Source organism: Oncorhynchus tshawytscha, linkage group LG33 (genome assembly GCF_018296145.1).
Source record: "Oncorhynchus tshawytscha isolate Ot180627B linkage group LG33, Otsh_v2.0, whole genome shotgun sequence".
Taxonomy (NCBI): domain Eukaryota; kingdom Metazoa; phylum Chordata; class Actinopteri; order Salmoniformes; family Salmonidae; genus Oncorhynchus; species Oncorhynchus tshawytscha.
The window spans coordinates 36,827,334-36,843,710 of NC_056461.1; the positions used below are offsets into that span (position 1 = coordinate 36,827,334).

General features: G+C 46.2%; 1 protein-coding gene across 1 annotated transcript; it reads right to left on the bottom strand.

The window, feature by feature from the left end:
- Positions 1 to 355: 355 nt before the first annotated feature.
- LOC112230615 (probable G-protein coupled receptor 34) lies at positions 356 to 2,978 on the bottom strand. The gene is made up of 2 exons (XM_024396889.2): positions 2,836 to 2,978; positions 356 to 2,584 (listed from the first exon to the last, which is right to left on the bottom strand). The coding sequence occupies exon 2, from the start codon at positions 2,495 to 2,497 to the stop codon at positions 1,499 to 1,501; it is 999 nt and encodes a 332-aa protein (XP_024252657.1). The 5' UTR covers positions 2,498 to 2,584; positions 2,836 to 2,978; the 3' UTR covers positions 356 to 1,498.
- Positions 2,979 to 16,377: the final 13,399 nt, after the last annotated feature.

Sequence of the window (16,377 nt, forward strand, 5' to 3'; positions counted from 1 at the left end):
GCAGTGTATCAAATACTTGTTCTCCCCACTGTATATAGCCATTTTCAGGACTGTTGGTAAATTAGCTTTTATTGTTTAAAGAAATTCTGAAAGAGATCGGTGTGTTTTTTTCCCTATCCAGTCATTACATGGGGTTGTTCAATGACAGATATGTTTTTGTTTTAAATCTGTCACTTGATGGTTCCATTTCAGTGAGACAACTAATCATAATAGAAAAATGTCCACCTCGCTGTCAGAGAAATAAGTAGTACTGCTAGGTTTTACACAGTAACAAATATTAACTTTTTAAAAATAAATATACAAATTATACATTTGTGCCATCAACATTAAAATGATGAAATACAATACTATGAGATCTGTATGTAAAACCTTTATTTTTCCTTCTCTTTTCCCACTAGCACTGAATTTGATGATAAATATTTGTTGAGGGAAAATGTACTTGATACGAATGTGATGTGTTGTTGTCTCACCTAGCTGTCTTAAGATAAACGCAGTCATTGTAAGTCGCTTTGGAGAAAAGCATCTGCTAAATTACTAGAATGTAAATGAAATGTTAGTCATTTAGTAGATGCTCTTATCCAGAGCGACTTACAGTGAATGCATTAATCTTAAGATAGCTAGATGAGACAACCACATATCACAATCAAATATACATGATTCAAACATTCCATTACAGCTAAACAATGGATTTTTAGCGTTTTGGAAGGAAAAAAAACATTTAAATACATACAAAAAAAATCTGAGAACGATAATATTTTACACAGACATGAAGGTGCACCTAAGCAGTCGTTCTGATGAAAAACACAAACGTGAGAAATTGGTGGATATAGAGTTTTGGAAAGAAACTCTTCAAATGAAAGCAACGTTGGTGAACTTAACTAATGCAATTGTAAAAGACAAATACCTTCACGGCTCTCTATCGTGTGAAAATAGAAATGTACTGATCACATGTCAGAAAAAAACATCATTTTTAAAAGCACACAAGACTGACACAAGCCTTTGTCAGTGTACTTCATTTAATGAATACATTTTCCGACAGCATAGGGTCGGAAAATCATAGGGTGAGTATGTAGGTCATTTACATGAAATGAAACAGCATACTCATCTTGGGGAATCCTTGTGCGTAAGACATTTAAAAGGTCATGTTGTATATTGCCCTTTTAACCATGAGAACATAAGGTCACCCTCCATAAGTGTGAGTAACATACTCAAACAAAAAAGATTGCACAAATTCTCATTTAAAAAAAAAACATTCTTACTGGACCAAAAATTATACAAAGTCCAGTAAGAACTTGATAACAAGAGTTCATATTTATATGTATATCTATATATTTCATAATGTACATTCAATAATATCCTTCTATTCTTATTTTATAGTCAATAGTATTAACAGTATTAACGCCTATTATACATGATCTTTTTCAGTTAATCCAACTTGTCCATTATCCAAATGAATTTGTGCAAAATGTTAAAACTCCCTGCCTTAGATACTGTAGCTCTATATCTCTGTAATAGATCGGTTAATACTGATGCGTCTGCGGTTAACAGCGTACATGGTCTTGAACTGCCCCTGCAGGGCAAAGAGGATGGTCCTCCTGTAGGTACAGGACATTAAGTAGTAGATGATGGGGTCCAGACAGCTGTTGAGGGCAGACAGGAGCAGAGTGAGCTCGTTGAGGATGTGGAGAACCTGCTTACTGCCCAGGGCCTGGATCACATCCATTTGGGCCAGCACGTAGGGCACTCTCACCAGGTGGTATGGCAGGAAGCAGAGTGTGAAGATTACCGGCACCACAAAGGTCTTCAGGATCACCCTGCTCTTCCTCTGCTGGGCCTTGGGGTCCCGGTTGCCTAAAGACATCTTTCTCAGCTTGGTGGTTATCCGAGCATAGAAGCAGATAAAGAGGAGGAAGATAGCATAAAAGAAGGCCACCACGGTGAGGTTGGCCAGGCCCCCCAGGAGTCCTTTGTGGTGGAAGTGGAAGCAGATCCTATCACAGGGGCGCTCCTTGTCTTTCCTTAGGGAAAAAAGAGACATGGCCAGGACAAGACCTGCCCACACGGAGAAGGACGCCCGGTGGCTCCACCGCACCTTGTGGATTCTCAGGACCCACACAGGCTTGATGATCTTCAGGTAGCGATCCAGACTGATCAGGCTGAGGAACAGGATGCTGGCATACATGTTGACGTAGAAGAAGACGCCCAGTACCTTGCAGAGGTAAAAGGGGCCCGGGCTGTTGTGGTAGTAGACCCGCAGGGGAAGACACATCACCAGCAGGAAGTCAGCCATGGCCAGGTGGTTCATGTACACAGCCATGGACGAGTCAGAGTGTTTCCTCAGGAAGAACACAAATATGGTCATGATGTTGCTGACCAGGCCGAAGAAGCAGATTATTGAGTAGAGAATTGGTAAGGCAGGAGAGAGGATGCTGTCATGGACCTCACAGGAGGTGCCGTTCACATCAAGCCCACTGGAGTTGTCTCCTAGGTGCCTCATCGTCCCACTAACAGGGTGGTATTCAATCTAGTCCCACTGGCCGAGACACAAGCTGAATCACTTGGACGACGCACTCTGATCAATCACCTAAAGAAAGGCAAAGGTGTAACTAAAACCCATGCATTTCAAGGACAGCATTTTATAAACACCATGCATACGTGGATTTTCTTTCAATGGAAGGAAACAAATGTTGATCAAATCATTTGATCAAATCAAATCAAATGTTAAAAGTGATGAAAGTTGCAATATTTGTAAAATAAATGCTGTGTTGATTGAAGTCTGAAATAAACTACTATCAAGCCATATTATTACAACAGGAAATTGAAGTGACAACTTACCTGGGTAGCTGCTCTGCCCTCCGCTCCGCTCCACTCTCAGTCTCAGACTGAAATGAATTAGTTCCTGTCCATGAGCAGTGCTTTCGACAAAACTAAGTCCCATCAAGGAAATACTGAAGTGAGTCAACCATCAAATATCCCCTGTCGCGGTAGCTTCTGTGACTTCCTCTATCGCACAGCTTTCAGCAAAGGGAAAATGGCACAAATGTTTCTGAGTGCCCTGCCTTGACGTTGACATAGCTAGATGTGGAGGAGTAATACTTGAAGAAAAAACAACATTGTCTTGACATCATTGTTTTGGGGACAATAAGAGGTTATGATATTCTGCTCCTGGGTCTGCGGAGTACAATCATTTTGCAGCAGATTCCTTTGCTTGTCATATGTGAATATGATTATTAAATAATATTACACATTATTGGAATACAGGTCATGTTTCACCAAGGGAAATACTACATTTACAGAAGTATGACAAGGTACAACGAATTACCATAATCAATTTACCTCTATTGAGAACACTATGGTTCATATTCCATCAGCACAACTACCTCTTCTTATGTAACTTATTCATAAAGAACAGTGATTTTGTATGTTGTTGAGGAACACAAGAAGAGCATACTGGAAGTTCTAACTTCTGCTCAAGAAATGATTGAACTATCATATGTCATATTTAAATCTCCACAGGACTGGCCACCCCTCAGAGCCTGGTTCTTCTCTAAGTTTCTTCCTAGTTTCCTGCCTTCTAGGGAGTTTTTCCGAGACACTCTGCTTCCACATCTGCATTGCTTGCTCTGGGATTTTATGCTGGGTATTTGATGTAAAAAAGGCTTTATTTAGGACAATTTTATTTGACTGATTTTGAGTTGGGCCTCACAATTCAAAGATTGTGTCAGCTTTTTCAAAGACCGTGACATGATGACTTGATATCTGCCTTATTCAGGCAATAGTATGTCCTATCAAGCATCACTAACAATGAATGACCAATGGCACACAACTATTTATGAATAGGAGGAACAAAAATATTACTTCCTATGCTTATTAAATACTATAACAGTCTCAATAGTAAATCTGATCATGTAAGGGGAAGTTGGAGATTTGTGTGAATATTTGGATGCTTCAAGTGACTTCCTACTTCATGAACATTTCATCAAGATATCATGAGAGACTAAACTATGAATCTTCAGTGTCTTGTTACAGGATGTAGCAGCATGCTGTTTTCTAGATACAGAGTCTCACTTCCCGTCAAGACAAAACCTCAGACCCTTCACCACACTAACCTGATAGAAGATATAGCTGGACCTGCAGTGACCATCCTATGTTGCCTAGTTAAGTAAAGGTTAAATAAAAAATATATCCGGCTAGAAGGGATACAGCTTTCGTCAGATTAACGTCAAAAGCAGATTTTTTTTGCATTTTAGCTAACCATAACCCGAACACTTTTCCTAACCTTAACATAATTATCCTAACCTGCTATGTTCATTTTCCTAACCTGCTGAGTAAATTCTCCTAATCTGTTACGAAATGTCAAATCTGACAAAAGCTCAAATTTCTATAGCAGTGTTTCCCAACTCCGATCCATGACTACCCCCAACAGTAAATGTTTTGTTGTGGCCCCGAACAAGCACACCTGATTCTACTTGTTGACAACTAATCATCAAGCCCGTGACATGTTGAATCAGGTGCTGTTGTCCGGGGCTACAACAAAAATGTGTGCTGTTGGGGGTACTGGAGAACTGGAGTTGGAACATACTGTCTTATAGGATCCAAGGTGATGTCCACATGCTGCCATCCCTCCAGTGTAGTCTGATTAATCCAGATGTAATACACAATTAATTGGTTTATACAGCCTGAAACGAATACCTCCAGAATCGTGTAAATGTTCTTTAAAAGCCAGAATGTTGAATAAAATGACATTTAAAATGACTCTTATGCTTGTCTGTGCAGTTTGTCCTTCAGCTGATTAGTCAGACTACCTCCAGAGTAGCGACTGACCCGAGTGGCGCAGCAGTCTAAGGCACTGCATCTCAGTGCTAAGAGGTGTCACTAGAGTCCCTGGTTTGAATCCAGGCTGTATCACATCTGACTGTGATTGGAAATACCATAGGGTATGCAACACAATTGGCCGGGTTTGGCTGGGGTAGGCCATCATTGTAAAAAAAAAGAATTTGTTCTTAACTGACTTGCCTAGTTAAACAAATAAAAAATACAGACAGCAGGCCAACAACCTTTGTGGTGGGTTTGATTCTGCTGATGGTGCATCACTTTACGTGCCGGGTCATGACAGACAGATTTCCTGTTCAAGAGGATGTTAAATGGAAGTTTTCAGGGTTTTTTATTTGTGGTATAGCAGCTTGAACCTTAAACTGGATTAGCAAACCACATATTGAAAAACAAACATGTAAAACAGGAAAGTACATGCCCTAGCAGTCTGCAAAAGCACACAAAAAAACGAAACAACAACAGCCCACTTTTTGTTATCTTTAAGTCTGGTTTCAACACCCTCACCACCCACATGCTAAAACTCCCCGAGTCACCTAACGCCAAATTCAGTCATCAGATAAGTCTATGTTATCTATAGTGCCTTGCAACTTTCCTTCTCAGTGTATTTACAAGAGGTGAAACTACTTCATACACCAGTATGTTTTCAGCAGTTTCTCTTCTCAGTGGTCTTCTGGAATTCCGGAAACATACTTTAGGCATCTGGAAGCATTTATCATTTGTCATCTGATAGAATGGACTGTGGTCAGGGAAGTATCTAAATTCGGTGGGGGGACCTCAGTCGGCAACTCAACAACTGTTGAAAGCTAGAATAGTATAATACACAAAATGCAATTTCTAAACTTGGTTGCGCATCAGCAGTTTTCCTCGTTATATATCAGTCACTGATAGTCATTCAATTAGTCCATCAGTTAAAGGTAGACTCAGCGATATTACGTCGATGCAGAAATTAAAAAACATAGTGGGTAAAGCGTGAGGCTCAACTTCTCCACTGTTTTGGCCCCGTGGCAACAGCAGATACTGTGTGTGACAGTGTGAGAGTGACGTCTTGCATCTCACTCATCTCAATATCTGCGGTCCTGCTCGTTGCAATGTCATTTCTCGGAGTCTACATTTAAACATTTTTAGATTGATAAATTAGCCTAGTTAGTCTAGCCAACTATCTAAACGTGTAGTAATCATGGTCGAATTACCGATCAGGCACGCAGGGCAGGTGCCCAGCGGACATCCATTGATTTTGTTAGTCACTCTCACTCAGATATCATATTAACATGACATAAGTGATGGCAAAATGTGTAGAATTGCAAGGAATTCACTGTAAAACTGCAACAAAAAAAGTTATGCAAAGCAAAAATACCTCACTAAAACTCAGACCCTGTCTACAGACCTACGACTGTGACTGGGGATTCAACCTGTTTACACCTTGGTCTACACTGACACACCCACAGAGGATGGCATTGGGACTGTTTGAGTGGTACCAAATAAATACACTGTCTATTATTTTAGTCTAGTGTAGTCTAGTGGCCACCAATCTTTTTAAGATACACCTACCCGAGGTAAAACAAAACACAACCATGTTTTTTCACATCTCTAATGTCTCCTATGTATGAAATACATGGTTGTGTAAAAAATATTTGACTGCAAAGTGGTTAAATTGATAGATATTGTGACACACCCCCTAAACTAAAAAAAAAACAGAATAATGCCTGGCTGGAGGGGGGATGGGCCACATAAAGAAGTGTAACCCAATATTGTAAGCTCTGATCTTGATAAAATGTGGAATTCAAGTAGTCAGTTGTCTGCACTAAATACACAAACAAACAGCATCAGGATATCTTAATGCATCTTGGAATTACAGTCCTGTAGACACAGAGATACAAAACGCAGAAATTTCAACCATTAATATTTATGATGAATGTAAGCTTTACTTTTTGGTGGCTAATTAATAGGCAGGTCAGATTTGCTGTCTTTCAGTGCTGTTTGGTCCTGCCTGACAAAAATACACTGTAATTTGATGTTGTGGCTATTGTAATCGGGTCTAAGGAAAACAAGTGGGCTCAGACATCAGAATTACCTTTTTGGGGCTCCAAGGTTCCTTGAAGGGTTTTCTATCTTTAGCCGCTACTCCTGTAATTTAGTCAGGGGGCCAGCACAGATTATCTTTGGGGCCACCCTGCCTCAAATCCAATACGGCATCTAAAATGCAATATGGCTGCCATAATACCATTTGATGGAAGTCAAATAACATGTAAATATGAATTTTATTGATGAATTGTGTACAACACTCATGCCCTTAAAGACTGTTTTGGTGTAAATACAATATGGCCAACATAATTACACTCAGACACCTTCGCATGCATATAAATTGCCCTGGTTATTTAGTATTGTCATCCACTGAAGTCGGCTCCTCTCCTTGTTCGTTTGGCGTTCGGCGGTCCGGTTTCTAGCCACCATTTTTCATGTATCCATTTGTTTTGTCTTGTTCCCTGCACACCTGGTTTTCATTCCCCAATCAATTCATATGTATTTATTCCTCTGTTCCCCATCATGTCTTTGTGTAGGATTGTTTGTGTTACGTGTATTTTGATTTTGTGGATATTGTTACGCGCGTTACTTTTTGTCTATGTTCCGTGTTTTGGGCACATTTTTACGTTATTTTGTGCTGTCATAATGACAGGAATAAAAAGTGCGCCTGTTCACTACACTCTGCTCTCCTGCACCTGACTTCGCCTCCGATACACACTCCTAACAGGATCCTACACCTAACCATGGAGTCAGCAGGAACAGGTACCCCGGTCAGAGGAGTCGACGAAACCGGCTATGCTACATCATCTCGGTGCCATGATGGATCGCGTTGTCCAGACCATGGACCGCTGGGAGAGACAGGAAGTCTCTCCAGCGCCTCGACCAGCTCAAGTGGAATATGTCTCTCCCTTCCCAGTGAGTATGATGGGACGGCCGCACAGTTCCAACTGGACCTATACCTGGCCACTGTTCACCCAGCTCCCTCAGGAAGGGAGAGAGTATCCGTCCTCGTCTCATGCCTCTCGGGGAGAGCTCTGGAGTGGGCAAACGCCGTGTAGGGAGAGGAAGACACGGCGTTGGACCACTTCGAGGAGTCTACCTGTCTTTGACCATCCGCCTGAAGGTAGAGCGGCGGGTGAACGACTCTTCCATTTGAGGCAGGGGATGGGGCAGGATTTCGCGCTGGAGTTCCGGACCTTGGCTGCCGGTGCAGGATGGAACGACATGGCCCTTATCGACCACTATCGATGCAGCTTACGTGAGGATGTCCGACGGGAGTTGGCCTGCAGGGATGCCACCACCTTTGACCAACTGGTGGATATGTCCATCCGGTTGGATAACCTGCTAGTCATCCGTGGATGTCCTGAGGGGGCTCTGTCAGTTCCATCTCCCAGCACTCCTGCTCCGGTGCCCATGGAGTTGGGAGGGGCTGCAAGTAGGGAGGCTGGAGGAGGGGCCTTCACATGCACCATCTGTGGCCGCAGAGGGCACACTGCCAGTCGGTGCCGGGTTGGTCCCTCTGGGAGTCGAGGCAGCAGGCAGGGCACTCTGACGTCACACCAGGTGAGTATGCACCATCCTCTGTTGTCCACCTGTTTGTTTACCTGTTCTGGATAGTCGACCATTAGGGTCCGGGCTAATCGGAGAGGCCATCCTCTCCCTGGCCATGGAGACGCAGGGGGTTCACGATGAGAGAATCAGTCTCTTTGTCATTGACTCTCCTGCATTTCCCGTGATACTAGGCCTTCCCTGGTTGGCTCGTCATAACCCCACCATTTCCTGGCAACAGAGGGCTCTCACGGGGTGGTCGCGAGAGTGCTTGGGGAGGTGTGTTGGGGTTTCCGTTGGTGCTACCACGGTGGAAAGTCCAGACCAGGTCTCCACTGTGCGCATTCCCCCAGAATATGCTGATTTGGCTTTCGCCTTCTGTAAGAAGAAGGCGACTCAATTACCACTCCATCGCCATGGGGATTGTGCGATAAATCTCCTGGTAGACGCTGCACTTTCTAGGAGACAAGTGTATCCCCTGTCGCAAGCGGAGACGGTGGCTATAGAGACGTATGTCTCCGAATCCCTGCATCAGGGGTACATTCGGTCCGCCACTGCACCCGCTTCCTCGAGTTTCTTTTTTGTGAAGAAGAAGGTTGGAGGTCTGCGTCCGTGCATTGATTATAAAGGTCTCAATCAAATCACGGTGAGGTACAGTTACGATTGAGTCAATGCACGGGGCGCACTTCTTCACTAAACTGGATCTCAGGAGTGTGTACAATCTTGTGCGTATCCAACAGGGAGACGAGTGGAAGACGGCGTTTAGTACCACCTCAGGGCATTATGAGTACCTTGCCATTCCGTACGGGTTGATGAATGCTCCATCAGTCTTCCAATCCTTTGTAGACAACAATTTCAGGGACCTGCATGGGCAGGGTGTAGTGGTGTATATCGATGACATTCTGATATACTCCGCTACACGCACCGAGCTTGTGTCCTTGGTGCGCAAGGTACTTGGACGACTGTTGGAGCATGACCTGTATGTCAAGGCTGATAAATGCCTGTTCTTCCAGCAGTCCGTCTCCTTCCTAGGGTATCGCATTTCCATATCAGGGGTGGAGATGGAGAGTGACCGCATAGCAGCCGTACATAATTGGCCAACTCCCACCACAGTAAAGGAGGTGCAGCGATTTTTAGCGTTTGCCAATTACTACCGGAGATTTGTCAGGGGTTTTGGCCAGGTGGTTGCTCCCATTACCTCACTACTGAAGGGGTGTCCTGTACGTCTGTAGTGATTGGGAGAGGCTGACAGGGCTTTTGGGCAGCTGAGAGCTCTGTTTACCTCGGCTCCTGTGCTGGCCCATCCGGATCCCTCTTTGGCATTCGTAGTGGAGGTGGACGCGTCAGAGGCTGGGATCGAAGCCGTGCTCTCTCAGCGCTCGGGCACGCCACCGAAGCTCCGCCCCTGTGCTTTCTTCTCGAAGAAGCTCAGCCCGGCGGAGCGGAACTATAATGTGGGGGACCGGGATCTGTTGGCTGTGGTTAAGGCTTTGAAGGCGTGGAGACATTGGCTTGAGGGGGCTAAACACCCTTTCCTCATCTGGACTGACCACCACAACCTGGAGTACATCCGGGTAGCTAGGAGACTGAATCCTTGTCAAGTTTGTTGGGCCATGTTCTTTACCCGTTTTGTGTGTTACCCTGTCCTACAGACCAGGTTCCCAGAATGTTTAGGCAGGCGCATTGTCCCAGCTGTATGACACAGAGGAGCGGCCCATGGATCAGTCTCCCATTCACCCTGCCTCCTGCCTGGTAGCGCCGGTCGTGTGGGAGCTGGACGCAGGCGTTGAGCGGGCATTGCGTACTGAACCCGCTCCACTCCAGTGTCCCGTCGGACTTCAGTACGTTCCGTCTGCTGTCCGTGAACAGTTGATCTATTGGGCCCACACATCACCCTCCTCTGATCATCCGGGGATCGGTCGGACGGTGCGCTGTCTGTCTGAGAAGTACTGGTGGCCCAACTTGGCTCGGGACGTGAGGGTTTATGTTTCCTCCTGCTCGGTGTGCGCCCAGTGTAAGGCTCCTAGACACCTGGCCAGAGTTAAGCTACATCCCTTACCCGTTCCACAACGGCCTTGGTCACAACCTGTCGGTTGATTTTCTAACGGATCTTCCTCGCTCACAGGGTAACACCACGATCTTGGTCGTTGTGGATTGTTTCTCTAAGTTCTGTCGTCTCCTCCCTCTGCCCAGTCTCCCTACAGCCCTACAAACTGCAGAGGCCCTGTTTACACACGTCTTCCGGCACTACGGGGTGCCTGAGGATATAGTTTCTGATCGGGGTCCCCAGTTCACGTCTAGGGTCTGGAGGGTGTTTATGGAACGCCTGGGGGTCTCGGTCAGCCTCACCTCAGGTTTTCACCCCAGGTGGAGAGAGTTAACCAGGATGTGGGTAGGTTTCTGCGGTCTTTCTGCCAGGACCGGCCGGGGGAGTGGGCGGCTTTCATCCCCTGCGCAGAGATGGCCCAAAACTCCCTCCACCACTCCTTTTCAATGTGTACTAGGTTACCGTTCCATCAGAGCCAGATTGAAGCACCTGCAGTGGACGAATGTTTTCGGCACTCGAAAAGTGACGAAAACACGTGACGAAAACACCATGTGCGCCTGCAACGGGCCATCAGGTGGCAGAAGGCGAGCGCCGACCACCACCGCAGTGTATGCACCGGGGGATCAGGTCTGGCTCTCGACCCGAAACCTACCCCTTTGCCTGCCCTGCCGGAAGCCTGGTCCGCGGTTTTTGGGGGCATTTAAATTCCTGAGGAGTCTGAACGAGGTTTGTTATAGGTTACAGCTCCCTCCTGATTACCGTTTTAACCCCTCGTTCCATGTGCCTCAGGCTTGTCCGCTCCAGCAGTCTGAGGTGCGGGAGGTTCCTCCACCCACTCTGGACAACGAGGGGGCCCCGGCGTATACTGTGGAAGCCATTATGGACTCAAGGCGTCGGGCCAGGGGCCTTCAGTACCTCGTGGAGTGGGAGGGGTACGGTCTGGAGGAGAGATGCTGGGTGCCGGTGGAGGACATCCTGGACTCTTCCTTACTGCAGGAATTTCACCGTCTCCACCCGCATCGTCCTGCGCCTCATCCTTCGGGTCGTCCCCGAGGCCGGTGTCAGCACCCTGCTGGAGCCGTGTGTCAAGGGAGAGGGGGGGTACTGTCACAACTTCCACCAAAGTTGGTGCCTCTCCTTGTTCGGGCGGCGTTCAGCGGTCGACGTCACCGGCTTTCTAGCCTCCACCGATCTACATTTCTTTTTCCATTTGTTTTGTCTGTATTGTACACACCTGGTTCCCATTACGTTTGAATTATTTCCCTATTTAACCCTCTGGAGCCATCATGGTTTTGTGCGTGTTTATTGTTGTCAGTTGTCTCGTTTATTTTCGTTATCCTTGTTGGAAGATTGTTTGTGAGTAAATTTACTATTATTACTCATCTCTGTGTCCTGCGCCTGACTCTGCCTTACCCACATCACCTAGACTCTGACAATGCCATAATTGAATAGATCATGCTAAACGAGGTTGAAATGTTGTTATATAAAATCAACAAAAGACAATCATTTGTTAATTTGTCAAAAATCTGTTGAAATCCCACTGGATATATTTGACTTTAGAATTGCATTGGGGGCATACTAATTTCACTGTACAGCCTTACCTAAGAATTATGGATCAATGACATGGGGTATCAGTCTACTCAGTGACACCCAGAGAACATTAGCATTGTAGCTCTTATTGCGGGACTCTGAAACAACTGTGAATTGAGCCATATATATTGTCAACCTACTATGTGTATTGAACACTATTCAAGAGAAAAAAACAATACTGAGTGGATGTTTTGGAGTCTGATAACTCTTGAGAAGGACAATGGGAAAAAATATATTTGGTATTGAGTGGACTGATACCCCATTTCATTGATCCCCAATAAAAACTGTACAGTGCAATATGAATGTCAATACACACAATAGGCTGACTGGGGAGGTAATATTTGCATAAACTCTTCACAGTTGTGTTCTATGAGTGTCACCTAGTAGACTGATACCCCATTTCATTGCTTCACATTCCAACCTTGTTTAACATTATCTAGTCTAAATATGACATGATTCCACCAATTGTAACCTTCTGCATCACTTTCAAAGAGTTCCTTTTATTTTGAAGGCAAACCGTAAATTCCACTATTGTGCCTAATCCTTATTGTGGCTAGCTTCACAACACATTACCCGGTCCGGTCGTGCCTCACTAGCCAGATGAAGCTAGCTGGCTGCTTATAACGTTAGCTTTGGGCAACAGGGTTAAGTTGCTGGATAGCTATTTATTTTCATGAACTGAAGTTCAATGTCAATAAGCGAACAACAAGTGGCTACCTAGCCAATACTACGCACAAGGATTCCTAAATCATTGCTAAGAATAATGAAAATGACTGCAGTTTCTAATGGTCATTTTTTTCAGGCTGGTAGTATTGGCGCTAGCTAGGTACCAAGCTAAAGCTAGCTAGCTACGAATGAGTTCTGTCATTTCAGTCACCCATGCAGGCTTTTCCAGCTCTGGGCTGCTCTGCCGCAAAGCCCGCAAAGAGGTTCTGTCTCCCTGCACCCCCACCAAAGCACCAGCTGAAGCCCCAGCCCACACCAGCTCCCTCTCCAAAGCAATCTCCAAGTCTATCTGCGATGACTCAGGATGTATGCGCTGGATCTGTATGCGCAGCTCTGTAGGAGAGAGCACCTGTATGAACTGGTCCCGTGCTAGCTTGCTCTGCACGGAGGGGGGCATGTGAGCATATGCCCGCCGAGACAGGCTCTCAATGTCATTAGCTAGTACCCGTAGAGGCTCTCCAGGCTGCCTGTGTCTATTACTCAGTTCGGAGCGCAGCAGCCCGGGACACACTGTCCATAGCGTCTCCTCAGTGCTCCCAATAAAGCACAATAATCATGTCTGTCCTCGGGGCTAATCAATATCAAACAGGCCAGAGCATCATCCGTGAGGCTGCATCATCCGTCACTCTAACGTCCTCCCTCAAGCAGCCTCTGGGCTCCGACACCCTGGCGATCTCCTCAGCCAGATCCTCCGACATCCATGCACACGCACCTTCTTGGCCATAATCGTCCCCTACCTCCACCTTCACTTTCGGATTCCCTCAAAACATTTCAACCCCCGTTCTCACCTACGGTAGCTAGCCACAGAAGCCACCTACCTAGCTGACTAACTTTTAACAACGTTTTTACTTCTGACACCAATGTAATGACCTAGATCATAAAGGAACAATTGTCCAGACTGAGGCTTGAGTTTATGAATTGACGGTTTATGAACCCAACTTTACACAGGCTACTGTTTGGCCGTAGCCCACGCCAAATAAATGAAGGATACCCCACAAACCAACTGTGACCTCTTGTGAAGCCCAGACATAAGAGAGAGAACAATGGCTAAACCTGGTCTTAACTTCCAATGCTCCATCCCCCTGCCCAACCCCCCTCCACGCCACTCATCAGAACATTCCAGGCATTCCCGTGATTGGCAGATAGCAGGTTGATTGGCATGTTGGACACCACGAACACTGGTACAACTCAAATATTTGACGTGTATCTTTTTTGACTGGCAAAGACCAAACGGCGTTCCATATTTCAACTCCTAATTGACCTGTGCTTGGAGTTTTTAATGTTGAATGTTGCAAAAAGTCCTGCCATTACTCACGTTCTAAATATTCCTTTGGAAGTCGGGTAGGATGATTATGATCCCAATATTTACTGTGGTTAGTTGGCTGTGGTCGGGCAGGAGATAAGGAGAGTGACAAAACCAGTAAGGGCAACCTCAGGTTAACTAGAGATTACTTAGATCGTAGGTCATAGAGTACGACTAAGAACCATTGTGAGGGACGTAGCACAGCTCCACACACATACATTTGAAGATGATCCCTGGGCTTTGTAAAGGGGTTGCAGAAGTGGTGGAGCCTATCAAGCAGCCACCATACATGATGACATACAGCATCTTTGTTTATGTTTGTGTCATGCCCTGATCTGTTTCACCTGTCCTTTTGCTTGTTTCTACCCCACTCCAGGTGTCGCCCATCTTCCCCACTTATCCCCTGGGTATTTATACCTGTGTTTTCTGTCTGTCTGTGCGGGTTTGTCTTGTTTGTTCAAGTCAACCAGCTCCTGTTTTCCCCAGTCTCTCTTTTTGTCCTCCTCCTGGTTTTGACCTTTGCCTGTCCTGACTCTAAGCCCGCCTGCCTGACCACTTTGCCTGACCCTGAGCCTGCCTGCCTGCCATCCTGTACCTTTGGCGCTACTCTTGATTATCGACCCCTGCCTGCCTTGATCTGTCGTTTGCCTGCCCCTGTTGTTGCAATAAACATTGTTACTTCAACACAGTCTGCACTTGGGTCTTACCTGAAACCTGATAGTACGAACTGGCCATGACTGACCCAGCAGACTTGGACCAGCTCTGCAATGCCATCTCCTCCTAAGGAGCCATCATTAGTAGACACAAGGAGTTGCTTTGCGGTTTGATGGAAGGGTTCCAGGACATGGCTGAACATCACAACCTAGCATTGGCCACATTGCGGGAGCAATTCTGTGGGTTGCCTACCAGGCAGCCTACCACGATGGTAACCTCCCAGCCCCTCAGTAACCCGGCTGCTAGCAGCGCCGTGACCCCGGTTTCCCAGGAACCCTGCTTACCTCCCCCGGAGTGCTACAATGGTGATTCCAGAACCTGCCGGGCCTTTATCTCCCAGTGCTCCCTCGTTTTCGAGCTGCAGCCTTCTTCGTTCCCCTCGGACTGCTCATATATTGCGTACATTACTACGCTGATGTCCGGGAGGGCACTCGCCAGGGCATGGCGGCGTGGGAGCAAAAATTCACCGTCTGTCTCAGTCTGGAGCCTGGGATTTGTGGCGGAGGTGAGAAAAGTTTTCGAGGCTCCGGTGTCCGGGAGAGAGGCTGCCCAGAGGTTACTCCAGCTTCGGCAGGACACCCTCAGTGTGGCAGACTATGCGGTGGAGTTCTGCATGCTAGCAGCGGAGGGTATCTGAAACCCGGAAGCGCTGTTTGACACGTTCCTGTGCGGATTATCGGAGGAGGTAAAGGATGAGCTGGCAGCCCGAGAACTACCGTCGGATCTCGACTCACTCATCGGTTTAACCATCCGGATCGATGGTCGGCTACGGGAACGTAGGAGGGAGAAGAGTTCCGATTGCAGTCCCAATCGCTCACTAAGGGATCCCACCTTGCATCTGAGAGGATCCGAGCTTATCCGAATCCCACCAAGAGCCTCCGGAGACTGCCGATTCACCTCTTCCTGAGCCGATGCAGCTCGGCAGGGCTAGGCTTCCGGATGAGATTGACATTGGAGACGTGTGTTGGTTCACTATGATGAACACATTATCTTGTGGTTGCATCCTCCCCATACACCATAACGTCACCAAATGAACATGTACGGCAACTCCAAGGCAGGCTGGAGAGGTACAATTCCTATGACATGTGATGGCCCAGTAAATTGATGGTTGTGTTACACCATAATGTCAACAAGTCAACATACAGCAACTCCAGGACAGACAGCCAGGTTGGTGGACAAGATTTTTAAAATGTTTTAAAAATGTGCCATTTCAACCCAAACATCAGAAGAGTGCACCGAAACATCCCAATGTGCATCACAAATTCAGTGAGGCAACGGAAGGTCATGTTGGATTCAGGCAGCCGTTTTGGACTAGCATTGAGTCAAAGCTTAATGAGACACAAGTTATACCACAGTCAGTATGCCACAAGTTGTAGAGCTAGGGAGAGGGTGTCCTAGGGAGAGGGTGTCCAGAGTTCTCTTTCCTTTCGTTGGAGCCTCCGAGTTGCCTCATTGATCCATAAAGAGGCTTGTGACTTGGAATACTAGGTGTTTAAATGCCAAGCTGTCTGCTGCCTTTTCTATATTCAGATAATCCCAGCTAATATCAAATGTTAGAGAAGTAAAACTTTAGAGAAGGCTCCCATTAGGTCAT